This window comes from Prenolepis imparis, unplaced genomic scaffold, assembly GCF_030444845.1.
Source record: "Prenolepis imparis isolate NDT839.2.m4 unplaced genomic scaffold, iyPreImpa1.0 SCAF_11, whole genome shotgun sequence".
NCBI lineage: Eukaryota > Metazoa > Arthropoda > Insecta > Hymenoptera > Formicidae > Prenolepis > Prenolepis imparis.
Window position 1 is genome coordinate 3,010,444 of NW_028141169.1, and position 15,658 is coordinate 3,026,101.

The window sequence follows — 15,658 nt, forward strand, 5'->3', positions numbered from 1 at the left end:
TTAGAAAAGTAGAATTGTTTTATGGAGCTTTTGTATATATAATGAAGCTGGGTTATAATTTTTGAAAGATTTTTGCTTCTTTGAAATTTTATTTAAACTATATTTTAGTATGCTTCTCCAAGATTTCATGAAAATTATCATCAATATCCATTTTTAACAGTGTAATTTCTTTTATTTATAAAATACATTTATAATAATCTTAATCTTGATGTAAGACTATTAATAACTTCATTAGATCCTGGTCCTATGCCAACAACTGTGACTGTACCAGGTTTTAACTGAGTCCTACCAGCATCTTTTATTATGGCAGTAATTAAACCAGCGCGTTGAGCTTTATCAGCCAAAATCAATAACTCCTCTTCACTTGGTATTTTGACAACAATTTTTGGCTGTCCAATTTGTAACCAAGATTTAAACATTTGTTGTTTCTTTTCATTATTTAAGGTCTGGCGACAACACTCTAATGCAGCATGAGCGCATTGAGCACCAATTTTACCTTTTCCCATAGGTAAATCTGATCGAACCACTATTACCATTTTACAATTCTGTCCATTCCAAACAGAAGGTAATAAAGATTTGATATATTTATGTATCAACCGCATTTTTAAATTATAGATACCTATTATTATTTTGAATTTTGCTGCTTTGTATGCTCAGCCATACATTCTTTAAACTTTTTTACTTCATTTTGACACTTTCTCCAATCTTGGTGCTCAGCTATACATTCCTGAAAAGAATTTTAAGATAATCAGAACTTAATTTACAACAATCACTTAATTTTAAGATTAGCTTAATTAATTTTTAGATAACTACTGTATTCTAAGATAACCAGAGAATTTATTTTAGAACAGTCGATTTTAGGATTAGTTTAATTATTTTTCGATAACAAACATTTTCTAGAAAAGAAATATCGAGACTTTAATTGAGTTTAATCAATATTAGTATAATTTATAAATTAACGCACTTGAACTTGATAATGCAATTCCATGCAACCGGTTCTTTTTAGCATCCGCTCAACAGGATCTTCAATTTCTTTTTCAGTATCAACATCAACATTTGATGATGCAGTCATATTATAATGTCGATGCTTAGAATTCGAATTTTAATACAGCTGGAATAATCATATATAATTAAATCATCAAATGAATATCACTTACACAATTCTAGCGATACGCATGTGAAGGTTAATTACTTCATAAATTATCTCTTATCTGTCCTTGGATTATGCAGATTGAAACGAGATAATAACCGTATCAGAGGACTGAGAAAGGCCCGAGTTTATTATTTGAATCTCATTTGCGAGACGTCAATTTATCCGTATTTTAAAAATAAATCATTGTAAAATTACGAATACGATTCGCTGTACTATTTCTGACAAAAAGGTCTGTGTCCGATGATTCGCGATCGAGGCGCCACCTGTCAGAGCCACCGGTTCTCTGTGAAAGTAAACCAACGCGTGACACGACTGAAAGAGCACGGATCGTTGAGGGGATTCCGCTTGCACGATTTTCAAAGGTATTTACCTCGGCAGCGCCTGCCTCTGTCATCGCGCGTTTGACAGGACCTCGGGAGTTTGACAGGAGGTCGGCGCGGAGCGTCCCATCATTTCTAACGTCGACGGAATAGCGTCCGGCTTTTTCGTGCAATTCGTCCGGAAACACGGCACCGCCTTGTTTCTTCGTTACTCACGTTACACACTCCGCGACGAAGCTCGTTAATTTATCTTATTCCGCGATCGGGATACCCCCCTGCTCGATAATTGTGCCTGGTTTTTTTTCGCGCAGCGATCCGATCACGCGGATTCTTACGTGTCGCAATTATTTATAACAATCGTTTTGCTGTATCGAATTACCCTCGTAAGTGAGAGATCTCGAGAAAAGAAAGGAGGTGAATTGAAGCACAGTTACGGTACGAGCAATTTCTGAGAAATGTGCATCTTTCTATTATTTTTTTTTTTTTTTTTTTTTCTTTTTGTGTTTTCTACCTTGTGTTTGATTATCTTTTACGTGGACGAGAATCAAAGTGAATAATTAAATAGTAACAAATTGCAGTGTGTACAGTTTAATTCAATTAGTGAATTTTACGTTCTTTTTTATGGTTTCCATAACATGGCAATGTGTGATGACATCATTTCTAATATTTGACAAGTGTATTTGGAGTTTAATTGCATTATATATATGTATGTTGAACTAGTTAATTTTTATAATTAATTAATTTATTAAAAATAAACTCCTGATTATTAAGTTTCTTATTTGCATTTATGTCACAATGTTTATCTCTTAATATTTTTAATAGTTTTATTTGCTTAATATATATGTAGATGATATCATCTGAAATTTAAAATCTATTTTATTTGATTGACATACATCTCTATGAGATACTAATAATAATCTCATGTTTATAAGTACATATAAATTCTTTTTTAACAAGAAAGAAATACACTAAATATTAAATAATAATTTAAAAATTTCTTGATTTTAATAGTATATATCTTAGATTATCTGTTTTAAGTGTAAAATGAATATATAATATATATATATATATATATATATATATATATATATTTATATATATATAAATATATATATATATATATATATTTCTTTATATATAGTAAATGAGACACGTTATGGATACACATAGAATTATATACTTGACCCTAGTCTTAGATTTCTCACACTGACAACATAATTCTCACATCCTGCCATTGTTAATCCTGTTCTGCTTTAATTAAGATAATTATCATGAAAAAAAGCTCTGTTTTTAAAAAATGCAAGAAATGTATATCTGTTATAATCACTTATTATTTATTATTTTATTATTTTTACTTAATTATTCTTATGATAGAAATACATACATAGACTGTTACAATACAATATATAAAAGTAATTGTTATTATTAGTAGATAAATTTAAACAAATTATAACAGTTGCATTTATATACCAGAAGTGTTGACTATTGCAAAAAAGAACAAGATTCCATTACTATATTATTTTAAAATGTGGTGGAATTTAATGGCTACTTTATCTTAATTGAAGGTAATTATCACAAAAATGTCGAAGAAACCAGGAGCTACCCAAGCAATGCATAAAGTTATAATGGTTGGGAGTGGAGGTGTTGGAAAATCTGCTCTTACGTTACAATTTATGTATGATGAGGTAAAAACAAATATATTTTTATAGCAAATATAATACTTGTATGTTATTATTGATTTAACAAATATGCAGTTTATATTATATTTTATATAGTTTTTAAAGTATTTATAAATATATTTTTAAAAAATGTTTTTAAGCATTATTTATTTACAACAAAATTTATTTTTCAAATTTTAATCCTGATGTTAAAATTAGTTTGTTGAAGATTATGAACCTACGAAAGCAGATTCCTACAGAAAAAAAGTTGTATTAGATGGAGAGGAGGTACAAATAGATATCTTGGATACTGCAGGACAAGAAGACTATGCAGCAATTCGAGACAATTACTTTCGTAGTGGAGAAGGATTTCTCTGTGTATTTTCTATAACAGAGGATGATAGCTTCCAAGCTACACAAGAATTTAGGTGAGTAAAATTTAATAAAATTGTTTATTAGCTTTAATATCTAATTACTGAAGAGAGTGCTATATTGGTATATAGCAATTCTCTCCATAACTTTTTATTCCATGTTTATTCCAACAAAAGAAAACTTTTCTTTTCCATAGAGAACAAATTCTCAGGGTAAAAAATGACGAGAACATTCCATTTTTATTAGTGGGAAATAAAAGTGATTTACAAGAAAAAAGGAAGGTTAGTCTAGCTGAAGCTCAAGCAAGGTCTCAACAATGGGGTGTTCCTTATGTGGAAACAAGTGCTAAGACAAAAGAAAATGTGGACAAGGTAATTTTTTTTTTTTTTTTGTTAATTAGATTTTATATCAATACAATATGAACACAACAAAATGCAAAATATATTTAACTATAAACTACTATATATAAGGCATATAATATGATACATTATATGCACACATATATACATGTCCATCTATGTAGTTAAATTGTTAAAGTTGGTAGATGCATTCACATATATTTTGTGTTGCTTTCACTTTCAATTTACTCCCAATGTAATGTATGGCGTATGAGTCGATTGCACGAAATATGCATTTTTATATAAGCTTAATTCTGCAATCTATGTTATACATGTTGTTATGTCACTTATGTGTTGTGTTGTTGCTTATGTGCACACAATTCTTGTTTCCTTCTTTTACAAATATAAGGAATATAATATTTATTTTGTATTGCACATTTTATATGCCTTAAAGCTTTGAGACAGCATCCATTGCACATTTGCAGGTATTTTTCGACTTGATGCGTGAAATAAGGTCACGCAAAATTGAAGATAAGTCAGCAAGCAATGGTCGAGGTAAAGACCGTGCCAAGAGGAAGAAAAAGAAGTGCATTATTCTATAGGTTTGCTGGTTTTTTTTGCACCATACTTTTATTTTATATTTTTACAAGAGAATATGTAGAGCTATAATATTTATTATTTTGGCAACTTTAAATTGATGTGTCTATGTAAAATATATAGAGAATATGTGTGTATGTATGTGTATTAATAGTTCTCTGATTTTGAGTAGCTATTATAGATATGCAAATGATGATCAAATTATCATATCACTTTTTAGAAAATATTAATAGATACTATTATAAATATAGTTATTGTCATTAAATATTATTGTTATTAAGTTTTATTGCATATCTCTATTTTTATTCTGCTTTAAATTTGACATTGATACTTATTTCATAAAATATTTAAATTACATACATATTGATTAAAAAAAAATTATTTACAAGTATTTGCAAACCGAATATAAAAAAAAAATAATATACATATACACGTTTATCTGTAAAACTTGTCACAGCTTACGCAAAGCATGTATGCTTTTTTTTCTTTTTTTCTCAAATGACATTGTTATGATGTTCTGTCTTGTAAGTTAGAAATTTATATCTGTTTCATTTTTTAATCATTATATGTGCAGATTTCAGAACATCAATTTATATATATATATATATATATATATATATATATTGTATATAAACAAAGAAGTAAATTAAAATATATTTATTCCATTGCAGGTTTTCTTTGATCTAATGCGAGCAATAGCTGCTCGTAAGGCACAGGAAAACCAGGGAGATGGGAGTGAACGTAAGAAGAAAACAAATTGCTGCATCTTGCTATAACAAATATAAAACAGTGTGTAGCTTTTGTTACGAAAGGTTCAACTCCTATAATTGAAAGCTAAGCATAAGAGAATTGTATTTATACAAAAATGAAAGAGTTTTCTGACACTTTACAGTGAGTTGACACTCTTAATCTTTGCTGTTCACTGTATTACATACAGAATATATTCGAATTCTCTTAAGACACACATATATACAATTTACTCTAATATACATATATATATACACACATATATTCTCACAAAACTGTTTTTCTATTAAAAATATTCAAAGAACATGTTTTTTTTTTACGAAATTATTAAAAGATAGATTTTAATAGCAATACATTTTTATTATTTCTTTTGTCTTATATTATTATATATAATACATTCCTATAATGTATAATTTGAGTTACAAGAGGAAATTTTCGTAAGATTTACAATAGAGCACAAAATTGTGAAAATGCGTGTAAGATTATTTGCAAAATTACTTAGAGTGCTGAAACATAATGTTAATATATTTGAGAAAATTGAAACTGTAAATAATATATTTATATAATCTATAATATTTATATATCTTCTAAATGAATATTATTTGTTTTTTTGATATATTATTTGTGCAAATAATGTAATTACATTCATGTTGAAATAAAATAATTACATTCTTAGTTGATCTCTTTGCATTACTTATTTACGTATAACCTTCAATGAGTTCAGCACTCTTTCTGTTTAAAAATTATTAAATAAAAGTTATGAAAATGTATTAATGAGCTTAAATATCTTGGATATATTGCAACTTATTAATATAGATTAAAAATAGGATATAAATCAGTCATAACACTGTAAAGCAACGAAAACTTATAAATTAAGTAATATTTGTTTATATATATATATATATATATATATATATATATGTGTGTTTCACATAGTTTTAATATATCACTATGTTTTATTTTATAGTCATTTTCGTTATAGTCTTTTATAGTATAACAGTTTGATATCTCGAACGTGTGTGAGTGTGAATTTTATAGTAGTCAAGTCGTAACACATTAATAATTATTTCTCTATTTTTTTATACAACGTTTCATATATATATAAAACTTTATTATAAAAGATGATCACATTTTGTATGCAAATAACTTTAGGTTTTAAATCCGGGATAAAATTTAATAAAAAAACTTAATGTATAATTTCAAAGTTTTGCAATAAAAATTAAGTACAATGATTTATTTTATGACATTACTTGGCACTTGTCGGCACTTATATTCGCACATCTGAAATATCAAACTATAATAAAATAAAATAAATTTTTATGTTTAACATGGTAGACTGGTGATTAGAGACTGATTGTATAATTATAAGTCGCTTATCCAAAAGAGAAAGAAAAACTACCTCCGTGAGGCGCATTTATGCAGATATATATAATAACCAAATTTTAATGCAGCTTTTCGAAAAATGAATTGACAGCTGTTACAGAGTGATTATTAATGTATGCAAAATACATATAATAGGTTTTTTTATGAAAGGACAGTGAAATACCTGTGTATTTAATTTTGATACTTTTGTACTGTTGATATTGATTGTGCCTTTTAAGTGTTCACTGTTGATGTAATGAGAGAGGTCAATCAAATTTTTAGATTATTTAGAAGAGTTTTATGAACATTTAAATTCAGATTTTATATATATACACATACTATATGTTATTCACACCATTATATATACCTTTGCAATTCTATATGTTTAATATGCTATTTTTCATAAATTAAAAGCCATTTTATGTAATCTCAATGTACTTTAATTAATTATCAACCATGTCATTTATCTACTCATTTATATCCAAATAATTTGACGATTAGCAAATCCCAAAGCATTTATTAAATCTTGATATTGTTAAAGTTTTATGCAAGATGAAAATTTCTCTTCTAACACAATATTATATGATTTTTAGTTGCATTTGGATATAAAAATTAAAAACAATTTTCGTTTAAACTTAACTATCTCTACATCAAATGTGAAAAAACAAGTGGAGGAAATATTATAAATGAAATAGAAATATGTAGTATTTTTATAAAACTTTGCATCTTAGGATACTTGAATTTATAATTTTATTTCTGTTTTGAAATAGTATCCTATAAAAATTTAAAAAAATAATACATGCTTTTTCTTATTACATATACTTTCATACGCAGAAGTAAAGACATTAATCTGAGTGTTCTTGCTGAATTCATATCTTTATAATACATCTTAGATATGATATACGCCCAGTTCACATATATTATAGATGCAAATTTATAATGCAAATATACAATCAATATTTTCTATTTTCTTATATACATATAGTGCCCCAAAATCGACATTACATTTTGTCATAGAAATATCTTTTTGACAAAATTCTGTATATTTAATTCTCTATGTAGTACTATCTATTTTTACATTGTCCCTTTTTTTAACAATAGAATATAAATGTGGAGTATAAGTAGATTTTTGGTAGACTATGGGTTTTGTAGATGTGATAAAATAAATTGTAAATTATATACACACATTTATCTTGCTTCACAATTCAATATTGAAATTGCAAGATAATCTATGTGGAATATAAAGCTGCTGTTCTGAATTACGATATATATGTTCAAAGTGGTATCTCATAAATGATATATACCATCCAATTCAGACAGATGGAATGATTATCACCTTGACTTGCACTGAAATTAAACCACTGCAATTATAAATCAAATACTTTTTTCTCGTTTCTCTATTGCGTAATTTATTGTCAATGTTAAATATATATATATATATATATATATATATATATATATATATATATATATATATAACTATATGCAATTAAAACAAGTAACATTGACAATGAATTTCAGAAAAAATAACATTTAACAATGTATTTATTATCAATATAAGTTTATCCCTGCAGATTAAGGGGAACAATATGAATGATGCTGTTAAATGCATCACAGTCTTTAATGAGAAATTTCGGGTTTTTTGTGTCTGCATATAATGAAATAAGAAATTAAGGATAATTAAATGTTAGTAAATATTTCGTACAGCAAATGTGTTACGTATATCCACATATACATATTTTATGTACAACGTATCAATAATATAATAACAATTGTATTGATGAAATCATCTTTTTCTTGTATAAAATGTTTCTATTTCATTATACGTTCTATTTGCTGAAAATAATGTCGGAAATCTTTTCGTACACAAAAATGAAAATGTGTGCGGGATACACAGACGAAAATCCATACCGAGCTTTACGTCAATAAAAATATTGCTTTAATATAATTACACATACTAATTCATACTTCATTGTGCGTTGATCACAGTTGTTTTGAACCTTCCGCTTTTTTTGCTGTTGATGGACCTGATGTAAGTGGAGAATTTTTGACCTCGTCAGATTTGGTATTACTTTTTAAAACGGCAGATTTCTGTTTGCCTTCCTCGATACACGGACCTGTGTTGGATTTGCTGGTGTCTCTCACAGTATCATCTACTAGTTCCTCCTTCCCAAATCCTGGTTCAACTGTCACTGGTGTAGCCGGAACTGTAGATTTATGTATAGCTTTTATGTTATCCTCCTCCTGGGATGCCTTAAGATCCTTTTCTATCGATTTTTGCATTTGTTCCTCTACTTCCAATACTTCTTCTTTATCCATTAGCTCTATCAATTCATCCACTTGCTCTTTGCTTAATTTAACATCTTCCTTTCCTATTAATTCTATGACCTATAAAAAATTGTTAATTAATATAAAAAGTATATTGTTAATAAATAATATTAGAGTATTAGAATTTATATAATTATATATATAATTATATTGTATATATGCATGAGTAATTTAATCATAATTACGAGATTATATATGCATATGCATATTTATTATAATTAATGAAAGTTTATAATTTATCTTATACCTTCAAGACATCTTCTATTTTAATTGCACCATCTTGATCGTCATCAATTTTTTCCAAAATTTCTGCTATGCGTTTTAATCGATATTCATCGGGTATATTTTGTATTTGCTTAATAGATGCAACCAATTCGTCTATTTTAACTAATTCTTCAACATCTTTGGCATCCCGTTTTTCATCAGGACCTAATGACTCTATTCTTTGTTTAACTTTTTTCTCAGATTGTTCAAGCTCCGACAAAACGGCATCCATTTTCGAGATCATTTTGTTTACTTTATTAAATAGCCGTTTAGCACCTTTTGATACGTTAATATTCTCTATATCTTCTTGACCCTTTGCTTCTGCCTTAATTTGATTCAATTCCTTAATATCTTCTTGATATTCTGCCATTTCTTCTTTAAGTTCCTTAATTTCTTCTTTTTCTACAGCCATATTTTTATTGTCCTAAAAATATACATGAGATTACACACACAATATTTTGAAATTCTATAAATATTAAAGAGAAAGAGAATTACTTCTCTCTCTTTCATATATATATATATATATATATATATATATATATATATATATATATATCAAAGAGATATGTATATATATATGTATATTTTTACTAACCTTGCCAATTGAATCCAAAGCTTGTTCTAAAACTTTGACATCTGTAGTAGTAATTTCACCTTCTTTTACATTAGATTCCAAGATAGTAGGCTGTGGTTCAGTTTCTTTCTCTTTCTGTTCCTTTCTCTCTTCTTCGATCTTGCGTTCTTCCATTTTTATAATTTCAATATTTGTTTTATGATCCACTTTACCTTCTTTCTCCCCAATAGCACCCTTTGTACGAGCCACAACCGTATCAGGTAAGGCCGAAATAGTTGCTTTTAGCTTGTCTGACATAGGCACTGTTTCTGGTATCATAAGCGCTCGCGATAATAACAGTAAGGAAGGTGAAACCTTTTTATTTAAACTCAAATCTAACCACAGTGATAATTGTTCCCTTAATCTATTTTCTGGCAAGCCATAAGCACGCATACTACGTGCTCTGCATGCTTGTTGCAATTCAGTTCTAGTTAGACTATCAACTCCTTCTTTTTCAATTAGCTGTCAAAAAAATATTTTAAATATTTTTAGCTGCACTAATCTAAAAGAATTACAAAGAAGATTGCAAATATTTACCTTATCATCTGCAGTAAGACTTCTTAGTCTCATTCTGAGTAAGAATCGTAAGAAATTAGTAGTTCCAAGTGTTTGCACATCTAACACACGACATAAAGCAATTAATTGTGGCCGTGATAGAGAATCCAGCGTAATTTCATCCTCGAAAAGTTTACTAAACTTCATAATTTCTTCATTAGTCGCAACAGCACCAGATGTTCGCACTTTATAGAAGAATTCTGCAAATTCTTTAGCTTTCTCAGATCTGTGATCTGACGATTGTACTGCCATTTCATCCAATGTTTTTTGCAAAAATTTTGCCATTTCTATTTTTACCTGTTTATAAAAATATTTATTAATATTTTTTATTAACTTCTTGTTGTAACTGCTGTTTATAGTAATTTATATAATATATATATATGTATATATGTTTTTACACATGTACTAAATATATTCTAAATATATTTATATTATATATATCTAATATTATATTATGCGGTCGGCGGGCGTCGGGTCTCCTGCACGCAGTGGTGCTCCGCGCGCGACCCGAGAAATCGCCCGAACATCCGGGCCCTACTAATATATTCTATATTTAATTATAAATTTAAATTAGTATTTTCATACCTTTAAAGCCTGTTTAAGCTTATCTTCCTTTTCAGTTGCTGTTTGAAAAGTAGAAGGTAGCATACCGGGGAATAATTTAATTGCTACCGGCAGTAAAAATTCCATAAATGGAACAATAATAAAAACAGAGAAAGGAATCAATCTGAACATATCTCCGGTTGTTTTTATCAGCTATTGAAAGAAATAATTATTTAATAAATCTTAGTATTATATCGTGACATAAAATTTATGTAACAATTATTATGCCCAACATACCAAACGATGCTCTCTTCTAGTGAGTTCTTTTCCATGTAAAATTCTCCAGATTAATTTTGCCGAAATCTTCATGTCAAGTCCTAATAACCGAAATCCATGATAATAATGTAATATTTCTCCCTTAACTTTTTGCCATATTGTAACCTTAGCAATAGCTTTTTTTGGCTGCTCGCAACTTAATTTTGTGGCAGTTTCTGCCATTTTATCTTTAAGTTCTTTTTCTTCTTTAATATTTTTCACTGTCTCTTCAACCTTAGATGATGAGTCTTGCCCCATCCAATTAGGAGTTATATAAAGTGTACGAATATGTAGATGGGTTAAATTATTAATATATGCTGGTGACACTGTGGATTCCAGCAATAATCTTTTTGGATCCCTCAAACCTGTATAAATTAGAGCTACACCACCCATTGTATGATTGGTCGTGTACCATAATTTAAATGGGGAGTATCCTGAAACAATCATAGATTTTTTATTATTTTATAATTATGAAATATTATTGTACAATAGCAAAAGTATATAGATCATTTATTTCAGTACAAATTAAAATCTAGTTATAATAATAAACACGAATTTGTCTGTATTATTAATAATTAACAAAATAAAATAATTGTTAATAAATTTACAAAGAATCGTAAAACAGAGTGATGAAAGAGGCGTCACATGTTCTTTTTTTCAATAAATACAAACTAATATCGTAAATAATATGAAACATGTGACAATGACATAACCTATGATTACATCTTTTTTTCTTTTACTATGTAATAGCGAATAATGAATTATAATAAAATATGAAAATTTGAGAGAACGTCCAAGCGATTTAAACGAGATGCAGGATTTGCACATATATATTGTAGATATATGTGTACATATAATATAATGGGATCTATCATTATCTATAACACAAGTATTACAAGTGTTACAGAATCGTATGTCTAATCTATAATAGGACATGAAGTAATACACACGTCGTATAACTCCACCGGGACGGCCGGTTATCATCGTCTTCGTATGAATTAGGCTGTTCATAATGTATTATATATTTTTTCTAGTCGAAAATTTCTTGAAATCGTTATATCGTCTCGCGACAAGTCACGGCCATCACACGTCCACTTTGAACTTAGCAGCTAGAGCCAAAGATCAGCTGGTAGCTGGTACTCTGATATCACCGGTACTTAGATGATCACTGAAGAGAGAGAGAGATGAGATGAGAAACTCTACACTTTACTCGAATCGACCAATCGGAATAAAGAAGACTTTGCTCCTTTTCTCCCGATTGGTCATCAAACGATTCGAAATATTTCCATTCTGTCAATTCTCACCCATTCATCGTCAAATCTAAGCTTTTTTTTCTGCCAGAGGGACACGATTAAAATTTTTTTTGTTTCTTATTTTTGTTCTTAATTTTTTGTTATTTTAATTTTTTTAAATTAAATATGCTTAAGGCTCCTGGCTCCTTTCCGACCATGTCGAAATCGTGACGTCAGAGGCGAGAAAACACACGCTAAAATTTCTTAGATGCCATTTCGAAATAAAAAAATATTTCGATGAAACAGCACTTCAGATGGCTTTAGCAAACTCTTAAAAAACCCCGAAAACTATTCTTTCCCCTTTATAATCAATCAACAGCTGTAAAATGTAATATTATGAAACCCAGTCCGTCTGGTCTTTGCACATGCACAGTCATTCCGCATGTCAAAGTCTGATATCTCGATCATTTTACAGATGTTGATTGATTATAAAGGGAAAAGGATAGTTTTCGGGGGGTTTTTAAGAGTGTGCTAAAGCCATCTGAAGTGCTGTTTAATCGAAATATCTTTTCATTAAAAAATGGCATCTAAGAATTTCAGCGTGTGCTTTCTCGCCTCTGACGTCACAATCCAATATGGCCGCGGTGAGCACCCAGGAGCCTTAAGCCCCTTGCACAATGCTAAGCGATAGCGATAGCGATAGAATAATATCTAACCTCTGTTCCTATTGGTAAATATTTTTTATTCCACCAATAAGAACAGAGAATAGATATTTTTCTATCGTTATCGCTATTCCTATCGCTATCGCCTAGCATTGTGCAAGGGCCTTAAATCTTTCTACTGATTCCAAGGGGAGCAAATTTGCGGACGCCGATGATAATTAGCACCAATTTTCATGAATTGTTTAATTAGAAACTACTCGACGGGCACGTAACATGTGTCCGCTACGCATTTCGAATTTTTCATTTTACATTAAAAATTGAATCCTTTCAACTCGATTTCGTTATCTCGCAGGTGTGTGGCTATGAAAATTAGATTGAATCGTGCGATAATGGAAACTCGCCCGTTGGCGCGAGATGTAACGGCCATCGGGAAACATATGATCATATGACCCTGCCAGGTGACGGCGTCGCTGTTTTTGAGTGCGAACACGAAAGCGTTCTCGTCACAGTCGTTTGTTTCCTCGAGGTGTAATACACTTTGTCGGCTAAAGAAAGGAGCGTGACGAAGAAACGTCTGGGATAGAAAATTTAATTGAAAAAAACAGAGTGCTGACAGCATCTCATCCTTATTACGCCGTTCTCACTTGGCTTGTGTATGTTATATACGTTAGTGTCGAAATTAGTATTTGGAAGGTAACTGGTCACCCCTCCAAAGGAAGCGATCACTGACGAGTGGTGTTTCAAAATTTACAACGATGAGCGACGATCAAGGAAACGAGCAGAGTCCGACTGCGGAGGTGAGAATTTGATTCATCAATCGGACAATAATTGATTAAAATGGCATAAAAGAAAAGAAAATTGTCATAATATAATGTATCGCAAAAATATTAAATATTTTTTGTTTACACTGGAAAATATTAAAAAGATGACACAATTTTTTTATTTTATTATTTAAGTTATTTCATTGTTCTATTTATCGATAGACTATACTGAACATCTTTATTCTTCTACTCCTCTATTAATTCTATTTTTGTCATTATTATGTATAAACACACAACATATTTAGATAGAGGTAAATATCAATGTGTAAATTATTTGTATATAATAATTTCTAGGTATAAATATAATAACTGTAACAGAGCAAAAAATAATTATAAATACAGTACTATATATTAATATAATTTTCAGTACAAACTAAGCCATAAATAATAAGTTTTTTATAAAAATTTTGCTTGCACGGAACAGTTGTGTTCATATAATAAACAAATCTTCATTCAATTTTATTGTAGTTGTCATCGAGTGATATAGAAAAATTGGAAGAAGCAAAGCTAAAAGCAAAATTCCCAAATGCTGGTCGACCATTTGGTGGTCATTCTGCGTTTCTGCAAAAAAGACTAGCCAAAGGAGTAAATATCATCTTGTTAACATTATCTAGAATTTTGATATTATAATATTATAGGAATAGTTGTTTCTTCAAAATTCTCTGCTTTGTTAAGATGGTTAATGATTACATCGCTTTTAGCAAAAATATTTTGATTCCGGGGATTATCAAATGGCAAAACAAAAATCCACAGCTAAGCCAAAGCCAGCTGGTGTTCTGCCAACAGGAGACGCTATACCAACACCAGAGACAGTACCACAACGAAAAACGTCTATCATACAACAAAAATTTAATACATCAACAACATCTTCATAAAATTGATCATTTTTTAAACTATACTTTGTTAATTAGTCTTATATTTGGATGCTAGAGTAATATGGTTCCTTATAAATAATTGGAGATTTAAACCTCATGTGTTTGACATTTTTTTAAAAATATTTCTTGAATTATTTTATATACAGTACCATAAAATTCTCGTGTCTTTAGCGAATCGATTATTTCCTAGCTGCTTATTTTCTTAAAAGAGCATCTGTAATATTATAATAAAAATGGTGTTCTTTATAAATGTGCCACAGTGGTATCTAAGTTTTATAATGTATGCGAGTAAATAAGTTACTACTTCTCTCCCTCAGCTTAAAAATTTGATTTTTACATATTAGTACATTTTGATAAATTATTCACAGATACCTTTATTTCAAGTATTTTATTTGATACACAGTAAAAAATCAAAGATAAAAAAATTAGGAATATATTCAGATTATATTGTTAGCCAGCAATAAATATGCATCTTAGATGCACGTACATGTAAAAATTTACATTGAAAATGTGAGAAAGTAAATGAGTATAATAAGAATCCAATATTCATTAATAATATAAGAACTTGTCTTTGTGACATATAATTATGATAACTTGTAATCCACTTGTGCACGATAAGATTGAGGGTAAGATACACAGATCTGCATTTCCAAAGCTGCTGTGATGCGCTTAGTAAAACTATTTTCTTATGAAAAATCTCGCGTATATTTACTATGAAAATTTGTAAAATGAATATAAAAATTTTAATGTAACTACAATTTTGCTTATATATATAAACCATATTTAGTATAATATATTGCAACTAAAAAATCTTTTCTTTATTATTTATTCTTACCTTGCCACTACATAATAATTGATTTAGTAATTACAATTGACATTTATTGTGGCACAAAAAAGAGTTTA

At 29.0% G+C, this 15,658-nt stretch overlaps 5 protein-coding genes across 9 annotated transcripts; 2 read left to right on the forward strand and 3 right to left on the reverse strand.

Annotated features, from left to right (window-relative positions):
- Positions 1–150: 150 nt before the first annotated feature.
- LOC145942388 (peptidyl-tRNA hydrolase 2, mitochondrial) lies at positions 151–602 on the reverse strand. Its single transcript, XM_083049050.1, has one exon. The coding sequence runs from the start codon at positions 600–602 to the stop codon at positions 189–191; it is 414 nt and encodes a 137-aa protein (XP_082905176.1). The 3' UTR covers positions 151–188.
- Positions 591–1,664, reverse strand: LOC145942389 (uncharacterized). 2 transcript variants are annotated; one of them, XM_083049052.1, is made up of 3 exons: positions 1,524–1,664; positions 965–1,111; positions 591–727 (listed from the first exon to the last, which is right to left on the reverse strand). In XM_083049052.1, exons 2-3 carry the CDS (start codon positions 1,070–1,072, stop codon positions 626–628), a joined length of 210 nt encoding a protein of 69 aa, XP_082905178.1. In that variant the 5' UTR covers positions 1,073–1,111; positions 1,524–1,664; the 3' UTR covers positions 591–625. The 2 variants fall into 2 exon arrangements, with proteins under 2 accessions (XP_082905178.1, XP_082905177.1); XM_083049051.1 differs by lacking the exon at positions 1,524–1,664 and adding an exon at positions 1,193–1,385.
- Positions 1,393–6,071, forward strand: Rala (Ras-like protein A). 3 transcript variants are annotated; one of them, XM_083049047.1, is made up of 6 exons: positions 1,394–1,515; positions 3,039–3,158; positions 3,351–3,559; positions 3,700–3,874; positions 4,327–4,443; positions 5,110–6,070. In XM_083049047.1, exons 2-5 carry the CDS (start codon positions 3,054–3,056, stop codon positions 4,441–4,443), a joined length of 606 nt encoding a protein of 201 aa, XP_082905173.1. In that variant the 5' UTR covers positions 1,394–1,515; positions 3,039–3,053; the 3' UTR covers positions 5,110–6,070. The 3 variants fall into 3 exon arrangements, with proteins under 3 accessions (XP_082905175.1, XP_082905173.1, XP_082905174.1); XM_083049048.1 differs by lacking the exon at positions 1,394–1,515 and adding an exon at positions 1,771–1,908 and having other exon boundaries at positions 5,110–6,071; XM_083049049.1 differs by lacking the exon at positions 4,327–4,443 and having other exon boundaries at positions 1,393–1,515; positions 5,110–6,071.
- Positions 6,072–6,115: 44 nt separating this feature from the next.
- Positions 6,116–12,333, reverse strand: Letm1 (Leucine zipper and EF-hand containing transmembrane protein 1). 2 transcript variants are annotated; one of them, XM_083049055.1, is made up of 8 exons: positions 12,116–12,333; positions 11,148–11,599; positions 10,893–11,063; positions 10,290–10,604; positions 9,735–10,214; positions 9,123–9,563; positions 8,516–8,935; positions 6,116–7,894 (listed from the first exon to the last, which is right to left on the reverse strand). In XM_083049055.1, exons 1-7 carry the CDS (start codon positions 12,174–12,176, stop codon positions 8,531–8,533), a joined length of 2,325 nt encoding a protein of 774 aa, XP_082905181.1. In that variant the 5' UTR covers positions 12,177–12,333; the 3' UTR covers positions 6,116–7,894; positions 8,516–8,530. The 2 variants fall into 2 exon arrangements, with proteins under 2 accessions (XP_082905181.1, XP_082905180.1); XM_083049054.1 differs by lacking the exon at positions 6,116–7,894 and having other exon boundaries at positions 7,985–8,935.
- Positions 12,334–13,470: 1,137 nt separating this feature from the next.
- On the forward strand, positions 13,471–15,567 carry Endos (endosulfine alpha). The gene is made up of 3 exons (XM_083049229.1): positions 13,471–13,856; positions 14,349–14,465; positions 14,582–15,567. Exons 1-3 carry the CDS (start codon positions 13,815–13,817, stop codon positions 14,753–14,755), a joined length of 333 nt encoding a protein of 110 aa, XP_082905355.1. The 5' UTR covers positions 13,471–13,814; the 3' UTR covers positions 14,756–15,567.
- Positions 15,568–15,658: the final 91 nt, after the last annotated feature.

Coding starts and splice junctions, on each gene's coding strand:
- LOC145942388 (XM_083049050.1), bottom strand. CDS start 602: ATGCGGTTGATACATAAATATATCAAATCTTTATTACCTTCTGTTTGG.
- LOC145942389 (XM_083049052.1), bottom strand. CDS start 1,072: ATGACTGCATCATCAAATGTTGATGTTGATACTGAAAAAGAAATTGAA. Junction 728..964: donor AATTGCATTATCAAGTTCAA/GTGCGTTAATTT, acceptor AATTCTTTTCAG/GAATGTATAGCTGAGCACCA.
- Letm1 (XM_083049055.1), bottom strand. CDS start 12,176: ATGAACAGCCTAATTCATACGAAGACGATGATAACCGGCCGTCCCGGT. Junction 11,064..11,147: donor CTAGAAGAGAGCATCGTTTG/GTATGTTGGGCA, acceptor TTCTTTCAATAG/CTGATAAAAACAACCGGAGA. Junction 10,215..10,289: donor GTCTTACTGCAGATGATAAG/GTAAATATTTGC, acceptor TTTTTTTGACAG/CTAATTGAAAAAGAAGGAGT.
- Endos (XM_083049229.1), top strand. CDS start 13,815: ATGAGCGACGATCAAGGAAACGAGCAGAGTCCGACTGCGGAG. Junction 13,857..14,348: donor AGCAGAGTCCGACTGCGGAG/GTGAGAATTTGA, acceptor ATTTTATTGTAG/TTGTCATCGAGTGATATAGA. Junction 14,466..14,581: donor AAAAAAGACTAGCCAAAGGA/GTAAATATCATC, acceptor CATCGCTTTTAG/CAAAAATATTTTGATTCCGG.
- Rala (XM_083049047.1), top strand. CDS start 3,054: ATGTCGAAGAAACCAGGAGCTACCCAAGCAATGCATAAAGTTATAATG. Junction 3,159..3,350: donor TACAATTTATGTATGATGAG/GTAAAAACAAAT, acceptor TGTTAAAATTAG/TTTGTTGAAGATTATGAACC. Junction 3,560..3,699: donor CAAGCTACACAAGAATTTAG/GTGAGTAAAATT, acceptor TCTTTTCCATAG/AGAACAAATTCTCAGGGTAA.